Source organism: Saccostrea cucullata, unplaced genomic scaffold, assembly GCF_032062105.1.
Source record: "Saccostrea cucullata isolate Sc308-1 unplaced genomic scaffold, CSIRO_AGI_Scuc_v1 ctg2896, whole genome shotgun sequence".
In the NCBI taxonomy this organism is placed as follows: domain Eukaryota; kingdom Metazoa; phylum Mollusca; class Bivalvia; order Ostreida; family Ostreidae; genus Saccostrea; species Saccostrea cuccullata.
Genome location: NW_026934966.1, coordinates 16,405 through 38,223, shown reverse-complemented (window position 1 = coordinate 38,223; position 21,819 = coordinate 16,405). Strand labels below are relative to the sequence as shown.

The 21,819-nt window shown below is 35.7% G+C and overlaps 3 protein-coding genes across 3 annotated transcripts; 2 read left to right on the top strand and 1 right to left on the bottom strand.

Moving 5' to 3' along the window:
• Positions 1-1,806: 1,806 nt before the first annotated feature.
• LOC134241609 (uncharacterized) lies at positions 1,807-2,283 on the top strand. The gene has a single exon (XM_062723636.1). It carries the CDS (start codon positions 1,807-1,809, stop codon positions 2,281-2,283), a length of 477 nt encoding a protein of 158 aa, XP_062579620.1.
• Positions 2,284-2,403: 120 nt separating this feature from the next.
• Positions 2,404-6,733, top strand: LOC134241606 (fibroleukin-like). The gene is made up of 5 exons (XM_062723634.1): positions 2,404-2,503; positions 2,603-2,742; positions 3,823-3,919; positions 4,357-4,524; positions 6,210-6,733. The coding sequence occupies exons 2-5, from the start codon at positions 2,716-2,718 to the stop codon at positions 6,458-6,460; spliced, it is 543 nt and encodes a 180-aa protein (XP_062579618.1). The 5' UTR covers positions 2,404-2,503; positions 2,603-2,715; the 3' UTR covers positions 6,461-6,733.
• A 3,885-nt stretch (positions 6,734-10,618) lies between these two features.
• LOC134241607 (uncharacterized) lies at positions 10,619-11,320 on the bottom strand. Its single transcript, XM_062723635.1, has one exon. The coding sequence runs from the start codon at positions 11,318-11,320 to the stop codon at positions 10,619-10,621; it is 702 nt and encodes a 233-aa protein (XP_062579619.1).
• Between the last annotated feature and the right edge of the window lie 10,499 nt (positions 11,321-21,819).

Genomic DNA, 21,819 nt, shown 5'->3' with positions numbered 1-21,819 from the left:
TGCACTTCAAGTTTCCAGTTTCTAATGAAGCAAACATCACCGCAATATGTCCTTGAGCGCTGTATATAGAAGATATAATACGAGACAGGAAAATTTACTTACTTTCAAAAGGAAAGAGGGAGAGAGAAACTATTTGAACATGGTATGCATCAGCTTTTGAGATTCATTCTAATGAAGTGTCTTTAAGGTGGGAAGTTGTGGAAAGCCTGTGTCGTTACCTATCACAATAATCTTTGTTTTCAGAGTTCTGATTTAGTCCTTTTGCAAATGCAGATGATTCTGGAAGCTATGCATTTATATCTGGATATAACCTCACTTTATATGGTACATAATATTTTTGGCGTTTCTCAACTTGCTTATCAACAATTAACCTGATGACAGAAATTGTTCAAGAAGTGTTGGAATCTGCGTGTTATTATTATGGTTGTTATGTTTATGTTTCACACAAGAATTTTGAATGATTGTTAGATAAAGAAGACGCTCAAAATGATAAGATCTGTGTCGAGGGAGGTTTATGAAGTGTCCCCGGTATAGTGCAGTCGGTGAAGTTACGAATATAAAAACCAAATTATTAGTATCAAACCGTGTTAGGTGTTTTAATTGATGTACTTAATAAATCACTAGTGTTATCGAGAAAAGTAGAGTCTCGTGATGGTAGATATTTTATGATTGTCCTGTTTTCATTATATGTTATTTTTCAAAAACTGATGCTTTAATTACATAATAATATGTTTTTTAAAGCAACTGGGAATCAGGGATACGATCCTAAATTAAAGGCGTTGGACAATACCCAATTTTATCTCAAACACATACAGAAAATTTAAATTCTCATAATCATTGATTCGGCTTTTTATACAAAATGTTCCAGAACTTTTTACCTTTACTTTTAACTTTAAGTAACTGTTTTGGGTTCTCGTACAGAATGTTTCTGAACTTTGTACCCGGCCTCTGCATTTCCCCTCAATTTATAACACATGGAAGTAGTGGATTATCAATTTGGTGTCTTTTTCTCATCAGTCTCGTAATTTCTTAATTGACACTTCTACATGTAAATGTTAAGCAATGCTCACAGATCGTCTAATTTATAACAAAATTGCAAATATATTCAAATAGTTCCTTATGTGAATCTATAAGGGTGTGTGTGCGTGTGAGTGTATTTTCTTATGAGGCTTCTCCTCTGTCAATAAGAAAATTTTTCTGATGAATAACAAACCATATTCAACACCAAAAGAGTCCATAATTGTGCAATCTTTGATAAATGCCCGTCTGCAATATTTGTGGGGGGAATATTTCAAATGTTGTTTCAGAAAGAGACATTTCAAACGACAAAATGAGATATAGTTTTACATGTTTATAGAAAAATGCTCTCTTAAAAAAAATAACAAATAAAATTTTCCACAAAAAATATACTCAAATAAAATAAATACCCATACAATAATATAGACCATACATGTCTTTTTTTATATATATAAATAAATCACACAACCAGATAAACCATAGATAACATTCACTTTACTCTTTTAAGTGACATTTCAAATACGCATGGAAAAATTCAAATTAGATTCAATCACTTTTGGCCTGATTTGTTAAGTACTATCTCCGGTTTAAGAAGAAAACATCAAAAACGCCTTCAAATATGCGTCATTACTTATAGGTTAGTAATATCTACTTTAAAATTGATTGTGATGTCTCGTGGTAAATTTAGGGAAATCCCCAACCGTCTCTATATATACCACCGTGTGTTGTCTTCTCGTGACAAAGTGATATCTAACGCTAGCACTAGCATTTAATCTCTACGTTCAAACCATGAAGTTTGCCATTCTATTTAAGATTCTGATAACAATTTCCGAAGCCAAGTCAGATTCCTTGTTAACTGGTACTTATAATCCGAACTCTACTCTACGTGATGTAAGGGAAATCGACGTCCTCCGTCAGCTCGTCAACCAGGAGACCCTCATCCGGGTATCCGTGGTCAATGATGTCAGGACAGCAGTGAATGATGTCAGCTCTGTTAAGAGAAACTTGGAAGTCACTGAGACAACGGTCACCACTCTGCTGCAAACGATAGCAACATTAAAAAGAGAGGTTGCAGCCCTTAGGCAAGACGACACTTTATCGCAAAAGATCGAAAAATTAAAAAGACAGATCGATACTTTAAAGCAAAACAACTCTTTACAGCAGACCATGGAATCTCTAAAAAGGGAGATCAATACTATAAAGCAAAACAACACTTTACAGCAGAACATGGAGATCTGGTTTCAAAACAACACTTTACAGACGTGACAGAACTTTACAGCAAAACAACACTTTACAGTAAACTGGAATCTGAAAAAGAGAAATTATACTCAAAACAACAAAAGCAGGAGGGCAGGGAAAATATTAAAGCAAAATTGTTTACAGAAAAGGTTGCAGGAATTTGATAAAAAGTTCAAAATTCTTAGTGAAAATATAACGGCTATCGAACAGTATTTTACAAGGACGGAGGGGAAAACCATAGAAAAAGGTAATTGATCCTTTTCTCTCACTGTCTTTCATCCTTTCTTACTCTCTCTGTGTTTATAATAATGATGTTCTGGACTTTTGTATTGATATTCTCATTCAGGTTCAAAACTAACAAGGGATTGTAGAGACCACTATCTACTTGGACACAGACAGTCTGGAGTATATAACATATTTCCTTTTGGTAACGAGACCAGTGTCAGCGTGTATTGTGACATGGTGACTGAAGGAGGAGGGTGGACAGTAAGATCTATTTTTTGTATTTTCTCTCCCTCTTCTCTCTCTCTTTCACTTTTCTTCCTCTCTTCTCTCTCTCTCTATCCCATGAATTCTATTTACTAAACCTATATGAACTTTTAAACTGTTAAACTTTTTTTCTCCCCACTGTCTCTCCCTTCCTCTCTCTCAAATCAATTTCAGGTACTATAATATATCTTTTATAAATGATTTTTTAAAGCTGATATTAAATATTTATAAAAACAAACTGACAAACAGTGAAATTTAATAATTTTTTTATCCCTACTTACAAAAAGCTAATAACATTGTGACAGTAAATATTTTCCATCACAAAGTAGAAAAACATGTGTACTATATCATGGATGTAGAGGCAAAACTTAAATAATTGTTGAGAAGTGAATACTTTAACTCTTTACAACTTACAGAATTGCTATGCAGCATCAATCCTTGGAAAATTTTATATATTTCCCTGCAAGCACTTTATAGCCTTAAATTGTAAAACTTGAACAATATTCTGAAATAATATTTTTTATAACCTTACTTACAAGAAGCTTATAACATTGTGACAGTAAATATTTTTTTTCATCACAAAGTAGAAAAACATGTGTACTATATCATGAATGAAGAGGCAAAATTTAAATGTTTGTTGAGAGTTAAAAGATTTAAGTAGATTTTAATTTTAAGAATAGTTTATAAAATTAAACAATCGGATAATGTTTAAAGAATTGTTTCGTTGTCCTCTGTGGGCAGACTGGCCATACGGTCCCTACAAAAAGCTGTTATTTTGCCCCAAATAAGCAATTATTTCTTCATGTACTATGGAAATATCATTTTGGAAATAAACATTGTAGAAGAATTTATTTTTTTATTTGTAAATTCAGACCAAGTCAGGAGGGGGGTAACCGTTTTTTTTTTAATTTTAGCTCAGTTTAAAATTAATTTGTCATTTAAATGAAAGAATATGCCTAAATTGAATGACTTTTTAATAAATAACGTATTTGAAACATTGTTCACAGTAAAAATGTATTAAAAAAAAACAACAAAACTACTTTCTTTACTAACCCGACATGATTCATAAATTTTTAGGCTATCCAGAAACGTGTGAGTGGTGTGGTGGCATTCGACAGAACCTGGACTGACTACAAGACAGGGTTTGGCAATCCAAATGACTCCTACTGGATAGGTAGATTATATACAGTTATGGAATGACTACAGAGGACATAGCAAATTTACAGCTCCCCAAAGGGTTAGGGTTCCAGATGCAGAAATATTCCCCTCCCTCGGGGAACCATTAATTTGCTATTTACATTGTACCCATTCTATAACTGTGTAATATTTTATGTTGTTTTAGGGGATGATAATTCTCTGATTGTTAACAGTTTAAATTAGCATTTAATTCTTTAGCAGTTAAAATGAAGTTAATAACAATTTATGTAAAATACAATATATAACAATTTCCCTACTTTGATTTTAAAACATTAAGTTCATTGCTGCATGCACTACAAAATTAGAAATTTCTGCATACCTTCATAATCATATGTTGAATTATATGACAACTTGAAATAAATATTTTTTGCTTTATTAATTCTTTATATATTATACGACGATAAAATATTAAAGGAAATGACGTTATACATCAACTTACTAAGAGAAGTAACACCTCCCTCTACGTATCCATCACACTGACTAATGGGACAAGGCTCTATGAGTTATACGACCAGTTCTCTGTTGCTGACGAAACCAATAACTACCGACTTTTTCTTGGCGGACCAGCTACCGGGACCCTGGGTAGGTAAACGGAAAAAAAGAATGTACGAATGACGACCTATATTAAGGAGAGAGAGGGAGATAAAGTTTAATTTCTTGTGACAGATAGACAAATGCCAATTCTTTTTGTGAGAATCAAACCTAGAATTACGTAATAAATGGAGGGGGATGCGTGGATATCAATATTTTGAAAGTAAAATTTTCCTTGTATATTGAAAATTAAGAGTCCATACTATATGAGCCAATCAGTAATAAATTGCTAAAAGATTGAACATTTCCATGTCATAATCATTACATGCGTACTTGTACGTAATGTTGTCAGATACATAACTCATACAGAGAAATCAATTAAGGTGTTAAACGATTATTGAATTAAAAAAAAAACAACTTGTATTGGCAATGTAATTACTTACAGTCGATAACAATGACTTTGTGTAGTTATCCCGCTTTTGTGTTGAAGATATACACACTAGACTTAACAAAAGCAATATAACAATAATGAACGAAGTTAATGTCACAAATTGTATTTACGTGTAGTCGCACAAATTTGAAGAATTCTAATGATTAATGTGTTGATAAAATGGAAGAAAAGCTATTGTTTCCTGTACTGTTAACTTAAAGAGGTACCCCCCATCAACCCCCACCCCCCCCCCAAAAAAAAGAAAAAATCAAACCGTTATTTTCTAATGTTATATCAATTTACTGGTTCATGAAATTATTGTTTTGAATATCCCTTCTTTATATGTACGTATATAGGCTTACCCATTTCAATGTTAAAAAAGGCTTCACATGAATGAAATAATAATTAAATTTATTGACTTCTCCCGCGTGGCGCGGTGGTTAGAGCCGCAAAGTAAGGAATCTTTACATCGCAGGTTCCAATCGAACTGTAGGACGTGCAGACTGGTCCTTTGGATAAGTTGTATAAATCAAGGTCCAATGTCGTAGTAGATGCTGGCACGAAAAACATAGCAAACTGCTCAATTGTAGTGTATAACATGTATTATAAAATAAGGATATGGAAATAACGAACAGTATACAATCTCAACGTCCATTAAACAAATATACAAAATAAGAGCAGAGCAAACACGGATCTCCGAAACATCAGAGGTGGGATCAGGTGCCATGGAGGAGTGAGCATCCCCTGCTGACCGGTCACACCCGCCGTGTGCTCATTGTCATAATCAGGAAATAACGGAAAAAAATCCGTAGTGAATTCAGTGTATAAATAATGGACTAACAATTGGTATGAAAAACGTCAGTCAGCATTTCATTCAATGATAAATTGTATTTGCTGACAAGGTCATTGTATTGACCATAGAATTTACGAAATGATGACTTAAAACAAAATTTCTAGTTCTCATCCGGCAAGTGATGGCGTTACCATATGAGTAAAAAATGCTCGAGAGAGACGCTAAACTACATACATTCAATCAGTCAATCATTATTTTATTTCTGTTGATACTCATCAACATGTTCGTATACAGTCAAAAAAGAAATCAAATGATAACAGAAAAACAACGTTAAATATTAAATGAAAACAGAGTTCATCTATTGTAATTGAAAGCAATGCAATTTAAAGTAATTAAAAAAACGTTTTTATTGTTGAATACTATAGATGCTTTAAGCTTTAAATGTTTAGTAAATAATAATGATCTAATCTGAAATAGGTGTTTATGTGACATTTTTCTTTGATAATTTTACAGGCGACTCTATGTTACACACTGGTGATTTATATCTGTCTGGGATGTCCTTCAGTACCCCAGACAGGGATAACGACGGAGTTAGTGGTGGTAACTGTGCTGCTTACAGTAGAGGAGGCTGGTGGTTTAACTGGTGTCACCACGCCTTCCTTAACGGTCCCTGGTCCCCGGGGTCCTGGTTCAGACCATGGTATCCTACAGTGTATGATAATAAACAGATAAAAGAGACCCTCATGATGATCAAACCTCACTGACTTTTTATATCTTTTATCCATAGTTGTTTTTTATAGTTGTTCACATATCTTAGTTAAAGTTAAAAACTTTTATTATAAATGATTATGACTTTATTCTTGAGATAATGATGGCATGGATGATATATTACAAAGTAAAACTTTTATAGATGTAATATGATGTGTAATGAATTTAATAAAAAATCTTAATATTTATAATGTTCTAAAAATAGTGTTATACATGTATTATATATAATGTATTATGTAAAATGTAACCTTACTTCCTAGAAATACGAAAATCGCATTCAATCATTATTAAATAATAAATTTTTTGTTTTCATATTATTCATTGTCTTTTTGTTCTTAATCATATGGTATTATAAAGTATATAGATAACAAAGAAAATGTGTTTTTATACACGCTGGTATTTTAATTGATCCCCGTGAAAGTTCAGAGAACTGGGAGAAGTAGTATAGAATTTTATCAGCCTATCATAATGTATAACTCCATTAACCAATCATATCCATACATCTGCGTGGTTTGATTACGTAGATTTTTTTTCATATACAAATATTTCTTCTCCCTTGACCATGTTTCTTATTTGTGTGCGGAAAATACTGCATTTACAAGCCAAATCAATGAATGGAAGAACAGAGGATTAAATGATTTATTTTGATATCGCTAACATTGAATGTAGTGAAACTTGACAAGACGAAATCAAAGTTTGCGCTCTTTAAGTTTCATAAACTAGCTTCAAATAAAACAATAGGGTTTATATTGATATATATTTAGTCCTTTAGACAAAAATGCTACAGATCCCGTCATGCAAATGTTGTGCAGTTTTCTGTACACGTTTAAGGATATATTTCTCTAAGAAGATGGGAGAACAAGACGGGCAGAATGCCTATAGCGTCAGATATTAAGAAATCATATTAAATATGTGAATTGATTATTTAAATTAACTTTTGATAATTGAAAGTTTTGAAATTATGAGAAAAAAAACTTTTCTGAGAGAGAAAAAAATATCGTAAAAAAATTCTTTCATAAAATTATTAGATGGTATTCGTGGGATTCGAACCCTAAGGCCAAAATAAAATTATAGTTTGTGTGGAATTGCCTCCCGCCTCATTGAAATGCCCCCTCCTGAAAAAATTTTATTGACCAAAAGTAGGAAGATTTTTTTTTATTTAATCAATTTTTTTGCCCATTACATTTATCACATGTCAGACCTATGTAAAATTAGGTTTTATTGTTGATGGTAGATACTTTTTTTTAAAGTAAGAAAATGTATACGTATTTACTGTTTATTGAGATTTTTATAAAACATTTTAAATTTATATTCAATTAAATAAAAATAATTTCCCTCCCTTCCTCCTGTGTCTGAAACCCTTCAGGCGGCAATTCCAAACAAGCATTTTTTTAAGGATGGCCTAAGCAATAAAAATCCGACGTATCAATAGCATACTGCTTTGAGACTAAAGCATTAACTATTATGCTACAACGCTCATGGTGATTTTAGGCATTTAAAACATGTTTGTGATATGACCTGCGACTTAATGGACGAAGTATTTCTCGGAAAGATGCTAATGTTGTGTAATAAAATTGTACTTTTAAGGTATAGTGGGTCTTCGCTCCATGTTTTTGAATACCACAAAATGTGTATTTTATAGCACACTTTTAGGATCATCTTTCAAAAAAAAAATGGAGGGAAGACCCACTCATATTGAAAAAAATTGTTGAAGTACAAGAAAATGATCGTTTTTGTTCTTTTAAGTGTGTATAAGCATTTTCATCAGCAAATATTTTGTCTTTGTGGGTATTTGTAAATTGTAGAAATTTTACATAAAGTATACATTAATATTAGATGAAATATCAAGTAGAATTTGGATTCAATTGAGATTTAAATTTTCACATCTTATCTGTCGCACTATAGGCATTCTGCCTGCCCTATTCACCTTCTTTCCTGCATCAATTAATCACCAAACTTTCCTTTTCTTATTTGAGGAATACTCTTATACTAAATTGCATATTATTTTACCCATATTACCTTTTATAATTTTTATTTTAATTTTTTTTTTTTGGGGGGGGGGTCTCAAAAGAAGCCTTTAAAGGTTTTGGGTGGCGGATAAAATATACAAGATGAAGATATAAAATATCTAACATTAAGAAATAATTTTATTTGCTTGTATTCACACCTCTCATTGGTTGATTTCCAAAAAGGAACTTATAACATTTTGTATAATCTGGTTTGGTATGGGGACACCCCCCCTTGACAACCAGCTTAATCATAATACCCATGCAATCCCCTCATTTCCAGTCCTCAGATTCCATGGAAAATTCCAGATTTAATAAATGTACCTTCAACTTTAAACAATTACTCGATCTTACGTCATGTAAACAAGCATCATGGCTGCCAGATCTATGTATCAGTTATTACCTCCCCTTGTTTCAAATCACTTCCGTTACTACGGTTGTATTATTGCGCAGTAAATTTGAACTTATAAAAAGCAACACAATTTTACATCAAAAGTTGTTTAATTATTTTAAAATTAAATTATAATGAATTATAAAGCGTAAACTGGCCCAAACCAGATTATACTCGATAATATGGCCAAGAATTAGAGTCATTACTTAAATAAAAGGGATAGTGAAATGCTGAAATGAAGAGAAATATACCCCAACGTTGTCAAAGAAAGATGTAAAGGGCTCAACATTTACTTGACGGAATCAATTAAGTTTTCAAAGTTAACTAAAATATAAATCCATAACTCTAAATTTTCTGCAGCTAGATGTAATGCATGTTGCAAAGGCTTCTCAATTATAAATATTTTGTAGATAAAAAATAAAAAGAAGGTGTTTAAAAGAAAAAAATTACATTATAAAATAGTGGGTATAAAAATGATAATGTTCGCATTAAGTTTATATTTTTATGAAAACTATCAACTCAAAACTGTTCCTTACCTTCGGCAAGGAAACTAAGCAATACAATTTTGCAGTTAGAAAACGAAGTTTTTAAAAATTTGCATAAGGAATAATCATCTTAATAATCATCTTAAAAATATGTAATGCCCTTCCTCCCAAGAAAAAACAAATAAAGAGCCTGAATATTTACAAACTTTACATTAAAATTTATTTTATTTCTATTCTGACTGAGAAAAGACACATAACTCCTATTAATAAAGTTGGGCCTTCTGTGAATCAGCGTGAAAAAAGGTTGCAGAGAGAAATGAAAAAAAATACTGCCGAAACAAATGTGGAAAGACATATTTCAATTACATTTCTCTGGTCTTATTAATGTAACGTGTCGGACCTGAGCGGTCAGTAGGTCCGTGCTCGGATTACCGAGTTTTACTGGGGGTATGATTAATGCAATATATACAGATAATATGACACTTGCCTAGTGTCCTTAAATCAAATGACTTAACTGCCTTTTTGTAATATATACAATGATACTGGCACCTGCCTGGTGCCTTATGACAATTGCCTGAATAAGTTACTAATTAAACAAGCCAACAGACACCTGCCTGGTGTCTCCTGAATACTGGTCTTCTATGTTGACACCTGCCTGGTGTCTTCTGCTAACCAATTGGTCAGTACACTTATACAGCCAAATGGCTCCAAATACAATGCAACTTGCTATCCTTGCCACAGGGTACACTTTCTTCTACCCTCTACCACACATCAATTAACTAAGTCAGCAACTAATTCAAGTTGCCCACACTATGGTCATCAGCTAATTCACCAATGTAAGTATAATACAGCAAGAAGCACATTCCAGGTTGCATACACCAAATTGCAGACGCCAAGTGGTAATATACCAGAATGCAGACACAGGCCAGTTGGTCGTACTACACTTTGTACGCCAACTTGATCAATGTTCACAAGTTTTCAGATATAACATTAACAAAATACAACAAACGGCCTTTCCTTCGGCAACACAATTACCATTTTCCTACAGAACATCATTTATAAATATTTCTTGTATATTCCTTATGTCAATTGACCAATTAATCACAATATTTACATTGATTATCTATTATTATATACATAAGTAACGGGAGATAACTCTCTCAACCATTTCACTTCCCTCCCCTTAAGAACATGCGTCCCGCATGACCTTAACAATATGGCAAAACAAGTAACAAAATGGTTAAGTATTTACATTGGTCACTCCGTGTTCATTTAATCAAACACATAGTCTTGCAACCAGGTAGGCGGTCTTCTGATTCTACCCCCACCTTCATTAACAACCAAGTCGTCACCACTTGGGGGTGCTTCTATGTCATTTCTTTCATTGTCAGTGACACTCCTCTCTGTGTCTTGACCAGTGTCTTCCTGAGAACTATTGTCCTCTACAACCTCATCTCTCAACGTCTGGCTACGTTTGAGACGCAATCTGTCCACATGCACAATCTGTGGTTTGCCTCGTGGTCCACAGTTTACCTTGTAGGTAATGTCTGTCATTTTGTCAATGACCTCGTACGGACCACGCCAGTAGCTTGTAAACTTCGGCGACAATCCCGCTTTCCGTACCGGGAAAAAGACATACACTTCGTCACCCTTTTTAAACTGCTGCCAGGATAACTTCTGGTCATGATATCGCTTTTGCCTGATCATAGACGCTTTAATGTTTTCCCTTACATGTCTATGGGCATCTTCCATTGTCTCCTTGAGATGCCAAGCCCATTGATTAGTAGGGATGTATTTGACCGAATTGGGCATATCGTACATAATGTCAAGTGGGGTTGATACCTCTCGACCAAGTATCATGAAGTTGGGAGTGAACCCAGTCGTTTCGTGCACTGATGCTCGATACGCCATCATAGCGTAAGGCAAATATCTATCCCAGTCTGAGTGGTGTTCATTGACGAAAGTGCTTAGCATCGTGACAAGAGTCTTATTGAATCGCTCGACCATGCCATCGCTCTGGGGATGGTACGGCGAGGTGCGAGTCTTCTTTATGTGCAGGACATGGCATACCTCTGAGAAGAGCTCACTCTCGTACTGGCGTCCTTGGTCTGAATGTATACTGGAAGGAACACCGAATCGCGATACTACCTCCTCGACTTGGTAACTGTTGCAGCCTCCATGTATGGCATTGGGAAGCTCTCCGTCCATTTGGTGAAATAGTCGGATATAACAAGGATGTACTTGTTGCCATTATCAGTCATGGGCAGTTCACCGAGGATATCGGTAGCGATTCTGTCCATAGGCATTCCACTCTCGACAATTGCCATGGGTGCTCTCTTTTTCTTCTGAGGACTCTTTCTCTTTGAGCACTTCTCACAGCCTGCAATGTAGGCCCTTGTGTCTGCCTGAAGACCTGGCCAATAGTACTTTTGACGGATTCGTGCCAGTGTCTTAGTCACACCTAAGTGAGCAGCTGTTTCAATATCATGACAGTATTGTAATACTGTCCTACGCTCACTGCTGGGTACTATTGCCTGTAAGCAAGATGATTTGCCATTGTCCTCGTGGTATCTCCTGTACAAGGTGTCATTCTCAATGGAAAGGCTTTCCCATTGCGACCAAAGGGATCTTATGACATACCCAAGTCCACTTATTTCATGATACACAGGTCGACTCTTTGTTTGCAGCCAGCCTTTCACTAGTTTCAGGTCCCTGTCTTTGTCTTGAAGTTCTTGCATCTTGTGACAAGGCTCTTTGCCAGGGTTGACAGGAAGAGCTGCATTGACATGTGTCACTGTATTCGCATATTGGCCACTTATTTCATCTAATGCCGATTTCTCCCACTCAGGGTCATAACCACATTGTCGACAAGGTACTCTGCTCAATGCGTTAGCATTTCTATGCTGTATGCCAGGTCGATGTTGGATTTGAAACTTGTAGGTGCTCAGGGTTTCTAACCATCTGGCTAGCTGACCCTCAGGATTTTTGAACTTGAACAGCCACCTTAACGAACCATGATCACTGCGAATCAAGAACTCTTTGCCATAAAGGTAGTGTTTAAAATGCTTAACGAAATGTACGACAGCTAAAAGTTCTTTTCTCGTCACACAGTATCTGCGTTCACATTTCGTTAATGTCCTACTGGCATAGGCTATGACATGCTCCTTTCCATCCACATACTGTGAGAGCACTGCCCCAATCGCTTGGTCACTAGCATCTGTGTCTAATATGAATGGAACAGTAAAATCCGGATGGGCTAGGACTGGGGACCGAACCAAATGGTTTTTCAGGCAATCAAATGCCTCTTGGCACTCAGATGTCCATACAAAGGGTTTCCCCTTCTCTGTTAGAGCATGTAGACACTTGGCAATGGCAGAGAAGTTTTGAATAAATCTCCGATAGTATCCACACAAGCCTAAAAATGACCTAAGCTCTGTGACATTTGCAGGTATTGGCCAATCTTTGACAACTGCTATCTTGTTTGGGTCTGTGGATACCCCTTGCTCCGAAACAACATGTCCAAGATATGTCACTCTTCGTGCAAAGAGACAGCATTTCTTGGCCTTAAGCTTTAGATTTGCAGTTTTCAGTCTTTCAAAGACTTTTTCCAAATTGTCAAGCATTTGTTCGAATGTTTTGCCAGTGATAATTATGTCGTCTAGGTATATCATACAAATGTCCCATTGCAATCCGGCAAGGACACTCTCCATGAGGCGTTCGAAAGTTGCCGGGGCACAACTCAAGCCAAACGGCATAACATTGAATTCGAACAAGCCTCGTCTTGAGGTAAAGGCGGTCTTTGGTTTGTCTGCAGAGGCCATTTCAACTTGCCAGTAGCCTGAGCAAAGGTCGAGTGTGGAAAACCAGGTCGACCCAGACAACTGGTCAAGTGACTCGTCAATCCTCGGGAGAGGATATGCATCTTGCATAGTGCAACTGTTAAGGCGACGATAGTCAACACAGAACCTGAATGTCCCGTCTTTCTTCCTGACCAAGACTATTGGTGAGGACCATGGACTGTTGGAAGGCTGAATGACACCTTTTTCAAGCATGTCGTCTATGTTTTTGTCCACTTCATCTGACAGGTGAGCTGGTACCCTTCGTGGTCTTTGTTTAATAGGTCTATTGTCACCTGTGTCGATATGGTGCTTGACTATTCCAGTCCTGCCAAAGTCTAAGCTATTTTCTGCAAACAAGCTGGTATATTTTAACAGAAAGTCTTCTGCCTGCTTGAACTGTGTAGGAGTCATGTTGTCCTTACTCTTATGAAGTAGATCAGCTTGATCCTTGCGCAGCAGTCTGGTAGCTGTTGATGTCGTATTTACCACTGTGTCTTTCACTGTGTCTATCTCAGCAAGTTGTCCAATTACGGTCCCAGAGTACACTACCTTTGACTCTTGTTCAACATTCATTAGTCTAACTGGCACAGTTTCTTGAGGATTTACCACTGTTCTCGCAGTTAGTGTGCTCTGCTGATTGTTGTAATTGTCAACTGGTTCAATGATACTCTCACAGTATGGCAGACTTAAACCCTCTGGAACGCACACTTTACCGGCAACAATTATCTCACTCCTTGGCGGAATGCTAACTGTCTTAGCTGCTGTAATTCTAAAACATCCAAGTGAACCTTCAATTGTCATTCTCTTATCACGACCATTGACATTCAGAACTTCGTTGCTAATATCGACTTTGCAGTGGTTTCTTTTCATAAAGTCTAGGCCCAATATGCCATCTGCCTTTAAGTTAGCAACTACTGCCTCATTGTGGTATGTCAACTGGTCAATGCCAATATTGAATTCCGACTTCCCATGAACAGACAGAGCAGTGCCATTGGCCGACATGATGGTCTGCTGTACCTCATAAAGCTTCGGTCTCACTGATGCAGGTAACTTTCTGTACAGTGTCTCAGACACAAGGGTAACAGTAGCACCAGTGTCTACTAGAAACTTAGCTTTTACCCCTTGAACATTTACATCAATGTACAACCCACACTCCTCTATAGATGAACCGAGGCCTACGGACACCTGTGGTCCTGATGCTCTTTTCTCATCTCCGTTGTCCCGTTTCATAGGTTCTTTACCAGACCTGTCATTTGACTGCTTTTGCCTTCTCTTCAACTGAGGGCAGTTACGCCGGTGTAACGACGAAAAGTGACCCCCGTAGAATATTGACCGGGGGGTCATTTTTCTACGTAGAAAAATGACCCCCCGGTCAATATTCTACGACAAGTAGGGTCATTTTTCGACTGTAGAAAAACATTCCAAACCATTAATTCTATGACTTCACACACGTTGAAAAATGACCCTCATAGAAATTTGACCCCCCTGTATTTTATACAATAAAACCTTGTATATGTGTCTCCTGATTTTTTCATACTTTCAAATCCAAGTAGGGGGGATTTTTTTATGCAATCTTATCCTTTCCAACTTATATTCAATTGCATATCTTAAACGTAGCATCACAACCAATGCATGTATCTGGTATGGGTATATTTTTTGCTTGCAGAATCCCAATGAATATTTATTCATCGAGAACATAATTTATGATTATATATTTTGGTTTTTTTTTTTTCATTCAAAGGTTTTATTCCGAAAATGGCATGATACGTTTCTAATTACTATAATCTTTGAAAATTCTTGCAAGAAAAAAATAGCACAGAAGCAAGAAAAAGGGATATGGAGATACCGAACAGTATTCAATATCAAAGTCCATAAAACAATACAAAATAGGAGCAGAGCAAACACGGACCTCCGAACATCGATAGCAACATTGTTTAACTATATAAATTCAATTCCATTGGCTCTTACCTTTAAACTTACATATACATCTGTATGCATTTATTCTGCTTTAAAATACATACTTTTTAACTACCTTATATATTACTATACTTTTTACTTTATATACAGGAAATACAATACACATCAAGAAGTTCTTATGATGATATTACAAATTTCTCCAAAACTGGCAAAAATTTACACCTGAGTGAAAAATAGTTCAACCTTCAGAGATATCTATAAATTAAAATAAAAACTTAAAAATCTCTATTCAACACTTTCTATCCCACAGATACGTGACCAATGGTTGCTGTTACATCCACTTTCTTCTGGAATTTTATAGACACTGGTAACCTTTGCAAATTAATGAACTCTTAGTTGTCATGCCCTTACTTCAAAATAAATTTCTAGCCCATACCGTCCAAAAGTTAATGTTAAAGTAAAAGTGTGGAATTGTTGATTTTTTCCACAATGGATTAAATGTATCAGATCCATGTAAACGCCGCGTATTCAAAGATTGAGGGGTAATATGAAAACCCTCATTCATATTGTGTTCAATAATCCAGAAGTTAAAAAAATAGATAGATTATATGATCAGTACGTACTGGTCCTTGTCGACAAAGCAGGTAACAACATTGTCTTCGTTTGTAAGGCTCATTAATTGTATTTTAGAAGAACTTTTAAGATTTAATTCTACAAGTGGTAATCCTACTTATACTCATACTTCCCTTTCTAAGGAAGAAATTCTTCAAAATTTTAGGTCAGTTTTAAATATTTTTAATATTACACAGAACAAAAATAAATTTGAAATACCCGATATATATTGGATTCCATATAAAGACACACTGCGGGTTCCAGTAAATGTTCATTCAAATCTCTTTTGTACTCCGCACTAAAGTATTGACAGTAGAGAAGGAAAAACTCTTAGTGTATTGCGCAACAATATATTCAAAAAGTGGTGTGAACCAGGATTTTTTTTATTTCAATGACAGCTGCTTTTTTAATAAGACGGAACTTGTAAATTTACAATGGTCATTGGTCATTTGCAAAATTATTTTGTTAAAACACATTGCACACACACGTACTCTGAAGTTGACGTGAAAGAGATGCTTGAGTTACTGATCGACAATATCTGGTTTTTTTTTTTTGAAGACCAGGATATTCCGACAATAAATTGGAATTCCCATGGGTACCAATTGCGCTCCGTTATATGTAAATCTATTTTTATATTCCCTTGAAACAGAATTTGTGCGAAGTCTAATGCGTGAAAAGAAGAAAATACTTTCTGTGGCCTTCAACTCAACATTTAGATATATATATCGACGACGTATTGTCAATTAACAATGGTAATTTTCATTCCTACGTCGATAAGACATGTCCTTGTGAGCTAGCTTGAGATGAAAGAAACCACAGAGTCTGACACATCTGTCTCACCCATGGATATTTTACTTGAAAAAAATTTACTTGAAAAAAGACGTTAATGGTAATCTAACAACTAGGCTTAATGATAAATGTGATGACAAACTTTTCTATCGTCAAATTTCCTTGGTTTTGCAGCAATTTACCTTCACCACCTGCAAACGGAGTGTATATATCTCGGTTGATTCTATACGCAAGAGCATGCTCTACATATGAACAATTTCTAAAACGAAGTAAATTATTGACAAACAAGTAAATGAAATAAATAACAAGAATATCGGCAGTCTCATTTGAAGTCAACATTTCGTTAATTCTATGGTCAGCAAATGCAATTTATCAAATTGAAACAAATGCTTACTAATGTTTTTCGTGCTTTTTGTTGGTCCGTTATTTGTGCGTCGAGTTTGCGGAGGATTTTCCTGTTATTTCCCTGTCGTGACAAGGAGAACATGGCAAATGTTACCGGTCAGCAGGGGATGCTCATTCCTCTATGGCACCTGATTCCATCTCTGATGTTTCGGAGGTTCGTGTTTGCTCTGCCCCTTTATATTTTGTATTGTTTTATGGACTTTTATATTGAATACTGTAAGTTAATATCTCCATATTCTCCTTGTGTAAAAGTGTGTCAAACACCAAGGTCAATATTAAAAGGTCAAAATTGATTGTACACAAAAAGGTCTTGTCACAAAAATACACTTGTGAAATATGAAAGCCGTAGTCTTACCCAGTCATGGGGATGGGCAAGGTTCATGTTTTGCGGAAAAAGATACAAACAGACAAGCGGACAGGTAAAATGCTATATACCCCAGAAACTTCGTTTACAGGGGCAAAACCCCGGAAATTTCGTTTACGGAGGCATAAGTATATCATGTAAAGTAACAACTTTTTCATCATCTAATTTTTTTTTTCTATTGGTAAAAAACTCCTTAAATCACCATATGTATTTTTATGTAAATGATAGAACGGGGAAAACGATACTACATGTGCTTTTTTTTTGGAAAGATGGAAACTTATTATTAATTTTTTTTTAGTTAATCATGTTTTATGCTACAATCCCTATTTTGTTAACACTAGCAAACGACAAAAGACATTTTATAGGTTTTGAGCTAACCACTTTTTGTTTTCCTTGTATCATACATAAAGGTCAGAGACAATTTAATTTAGTACTTATTTTTACAAATTTAATTATCCCTATTTTTTTTAAACAAGTTTGAAACTTCATTCATAGAAAATCAAATATTTTTATACGATTTTTCTATGTTGGAACACTTTTTCGTGCCCTTTTTAAAAAATATGGATTAAAAACTTTAAACTTTTGAAAAATTATGTATCCAGGGTAAAATCAAAAAGACTCATTATTGATTAATAACAGTAACTTTTCTTTCTGACACCATACTGTCAGCTAGAAATGACCCATACTACCCATAGTCTTCTGCTTCTCCGCACACAGAGATTTGAGATTTGGTTTGGTACAAATGAACTCTGGCTGTAGTTTGGAAATAACCCTTTTTTAGAATTAAAATGGCAACTGTGGAAACTTATTTACTGGTATAAAATAACTGGTATAAAATTTAATAAAAGTTTCTATGAATTCTCGTATCTTTGCTCTTATAGCCTTTAGGTTAGAACATTTTGATACCGTTTTCCTCTATTGGAGATAAACAGTTTGTATCATTAATGCAATGTATTTTATTGCTTTGATTTCGTTATCTTAGCTTAAAAGCTTTCAGAAATTAACACTTTAAAGCATAAGTCAGCTTGATATTACCCGCTTGCATATGCCTAATAAGAATATTCCTTCTAAAATGAATTGTTTTGGCATCAAAAATGACAGGGGGTCATTATTCTACGGGGTCAATTTTCTACAATGCACACGGAGAAATATGACCCCAAGGCCATGATTTCTACAGAAAAAGGGGTCATTTTTCTACGTAGAATATTGACCAGGGGGTCAAATTTCTACGTAGAAAAATGACCCCCGGTCAATATTCTACGGGGGTCACTTTTCGTCGTTACACCGGATGTGTCCTGGCTTTTTGCATTCATAGCATCTTATCTCCTGCTTTCTGCCACTTGCCCCTGTGTCTTTGTACCTGTTGTCGTAAGGTGCTCTCTGGTTAGAGACCTTAAGCTCCCTGAGCTTTTCAGTTACTGTAAACGTATTACATTTGGCTGTGTATTCTTTTTAGCGCCTTTCGCGGAAAGCAGCCTCCGCTAAATCAGGTACATCGCTAAATGCTTTGTGTATAAAGGTTTATGCAATGCACATTCAAAAAGCGCTAAATCAAATCTACGCCAACTTGTTGAAAATTCGATTTCCGCCAAATATCGTACACGCCAAATATAATACATTTACAGTATGTTTTTCATGTTCTCTTCAACAGATTTCATCCAACTAGCAAGTTGGCCACTATTACATTTGTCAGTACCAGGTTGTTCTTCAACAAAGGCTGTTCTCAAATGACCTTTGAGTTCTCTGTCCCTCTTTTCTACTCTGTTGTATGCCTCCAGTTCCACAGCAAGGCTAATTGCTTCATTCAAATTGGCAGGGCGTGACTGCTTGATTCTTATGCGGATATCAGAATCAATCAACGCATCGATGAATTGATCCTTTGTCAGTGTCTCACGAACTTCACCTGGCGCAGTTGGATAAGCCAAATTGGTCAATCGTCTGATGCTCTGGCCTAATTCAGAGAGTGTCTCTGTTGATTTTTGTCTCCTCTCTTTAAGTTGTACCCGGTATAGGTCTGTTTGGTTTGGAGGAGAAAACCTTTCTCGCAGAGACCTTACAAGTGTCTCATAATGTTGGCCTCTGTCAGTTGGTAAATCGCCAAGGACAGCCTGAGCTTGGCCACGTAGTGACAGGGCTAGAAACAATCCCTTCTTTTCTTCATTCCAACCATTCACATTGGCACAAGCCTCAAAGTGACACTTGTAGTCCAGCCAAGAGCTTGAACCATCGTATGTAGCTGGCTTGACTGTGAGCTTTCTCTCTCTATTGTCTCTTTCCGTTTGACGATATGTGTCAGGGACATATGGATCAGGGGATGACTGTCGCATGTGTGTCCCTTTCGCCAAGTTGTTTGATGACCAGCTATCATACTGTTTCTCTGCAACATGGCGGTCATTGGCAAATCGGATTTTTGGTTTTGTTCCGTCATATGGACGCCTGGATGGTGTGTCCCTTATCATGTCTGTTTGTTCATCCCAGTGACTCATTGTACTTTTCTTTCCTTGTGATCTATTTTCAGGAATGTCTCTCAATGTTCTGTCATAATCAAATGAGTCCTTTGACCGATGATTTGCAAGCCCACTGTCACGGCTTGACACTTGGTCATGTTCCTTAGTAATGGGTGTAGACTGGTCAAGGCGATACCTCTTTAGCTTTTCTTCCATCCTATCTAAGGATTCCCTTAGACTATCTTCAACTGACTTATTACGTTCAGCCATACCTCCAGTAAAATCCCGACGCTGCCACCACTTTTGTAACGTGTCGGACCTGAGCGGTCAGTAGGTCCGTGTTCGGATTACCGAGTTTTACTGGGGGTATGATTAATGCAATATATACAGATAATATGACACTTGCCTAGTGTCCTTAAATCAAATGACCTAACTGCCTTTTTGTAATATAAACAATGATACTGGCACCTACCTGGTGCCTTGTGACAGTTGCCTGAATGAACCACTAATTAAACAAACCAACAGGCACCTGCCTGGCGTCTGCTGACAACTGGTCTTCAATGTTGACACCTGCCTGGTGTCTTCTGCAAGCCAGTTGGTAAGTACACTTATACAGCCAAATGACTCTCATACAATGCAACTTGCTACAGGGTTCACTTTTACCCTCTATTACACAGTCAACGACTATTAACTTACTTATTAAGTAAATGGTACAAGTTGCTAACACTGATTAGCAAACAGCAAAGTCGACAGCACACTGTAAGATTTTTCTTCCAAGTTGCTAATGCCAAATGGTATATGTTCCAGAATGCAGACACGGACCAGTCGGTCTTACGACCCTTTGTACTCCAACTTGATCAATATTCACAAGTTTTCAGATACTGTATTAACAAAATACAACAAACTGCCTTTCTTTTGGCATCATAACTACTATTTTCTAACACAACATCATTTATTAATATTTCTTGTAATTTCCTTATGTCAATTGACCAATTAATTATAATATTTACATTAATTATCTACTATTATACAAACAACTACCGGGAGGTAACTCCTCCAACCATTTCACTCTGTTATTCGTGACAAAAAAATGCGATAGAACAACAATAAGCTGGATATTTCAAAACAAAAAATTTGTACAAATGGAAAGTTTGTCCTCTGACAAACTTGGAAAGTGCTGCTAGAATCCCGAGTTAAACATGATTTTATGAAAATCTCGGTTCATATGTATAAAATTCAAAACATGGGGTAAGGTTTCCTGTGAATATATGGAATAATTATTTTATTGACAGGACAGTGGGATTCTAGCAGCACTTTTTAGGCAAATTAAATGTTTTTCAACTATATTATTTACTCAAAGAAAGTATTAAAATCCGGGGTATTGTTGTTCTGTCGGCTTTTTTATTAAGGAAAATTTCTCTATTAATAGAAGTCACGTGATGCCGTGGCGGTGATGTACGTCTTTGCGTTATACAATCTTTTATCTGTTTGCAAAAGTTAATAACAGTTGACGTTTATCAGCGGTTTCGGTAATTAATCATACTAATTTTCTTTAAAAAGTCTAAATTTCCCAAGAAATAACTTATATGCTTCCTTAACATACCCACGTATGTACTTTGCCATTATATATAACCATATGGGCGGCGAGGGTATCATTTAGTGAGCTCATTGCTCACAATACCTCTAGTTTCTCTTTCAATTTGTCCGTTCGGATTAACTTCTCTTCCAAATTAAAATTATTTTTCAATTTATGAAGTTTCGACATCCCAACTGAAAAAAAAACCTTGATCTGTCCTAAGGCTTAATAAATGGACAGCACAAAGTGCGTAGGATCTTATACCTATTATTGCCCTAAGAGATGGTTACAGATGGTTACAAAGTGAGAGAGAGAGAGAAAGAGAAAGAGAGAGCGTTAGTTCAATATACAATTAGTAAATAAAAATTATCCGTATTCAACCAGTGTCAAGACTCCCTACCTTATAGCTTTTAGAAATATCTCCCAAATACTCCTACAGAAATTATTTTTAAATATAAAAAAAAAGTAGCTAGGCTAGACTATCAGATAGGGATATTGAAATCTCGAAAGCCTTTCTATAACAC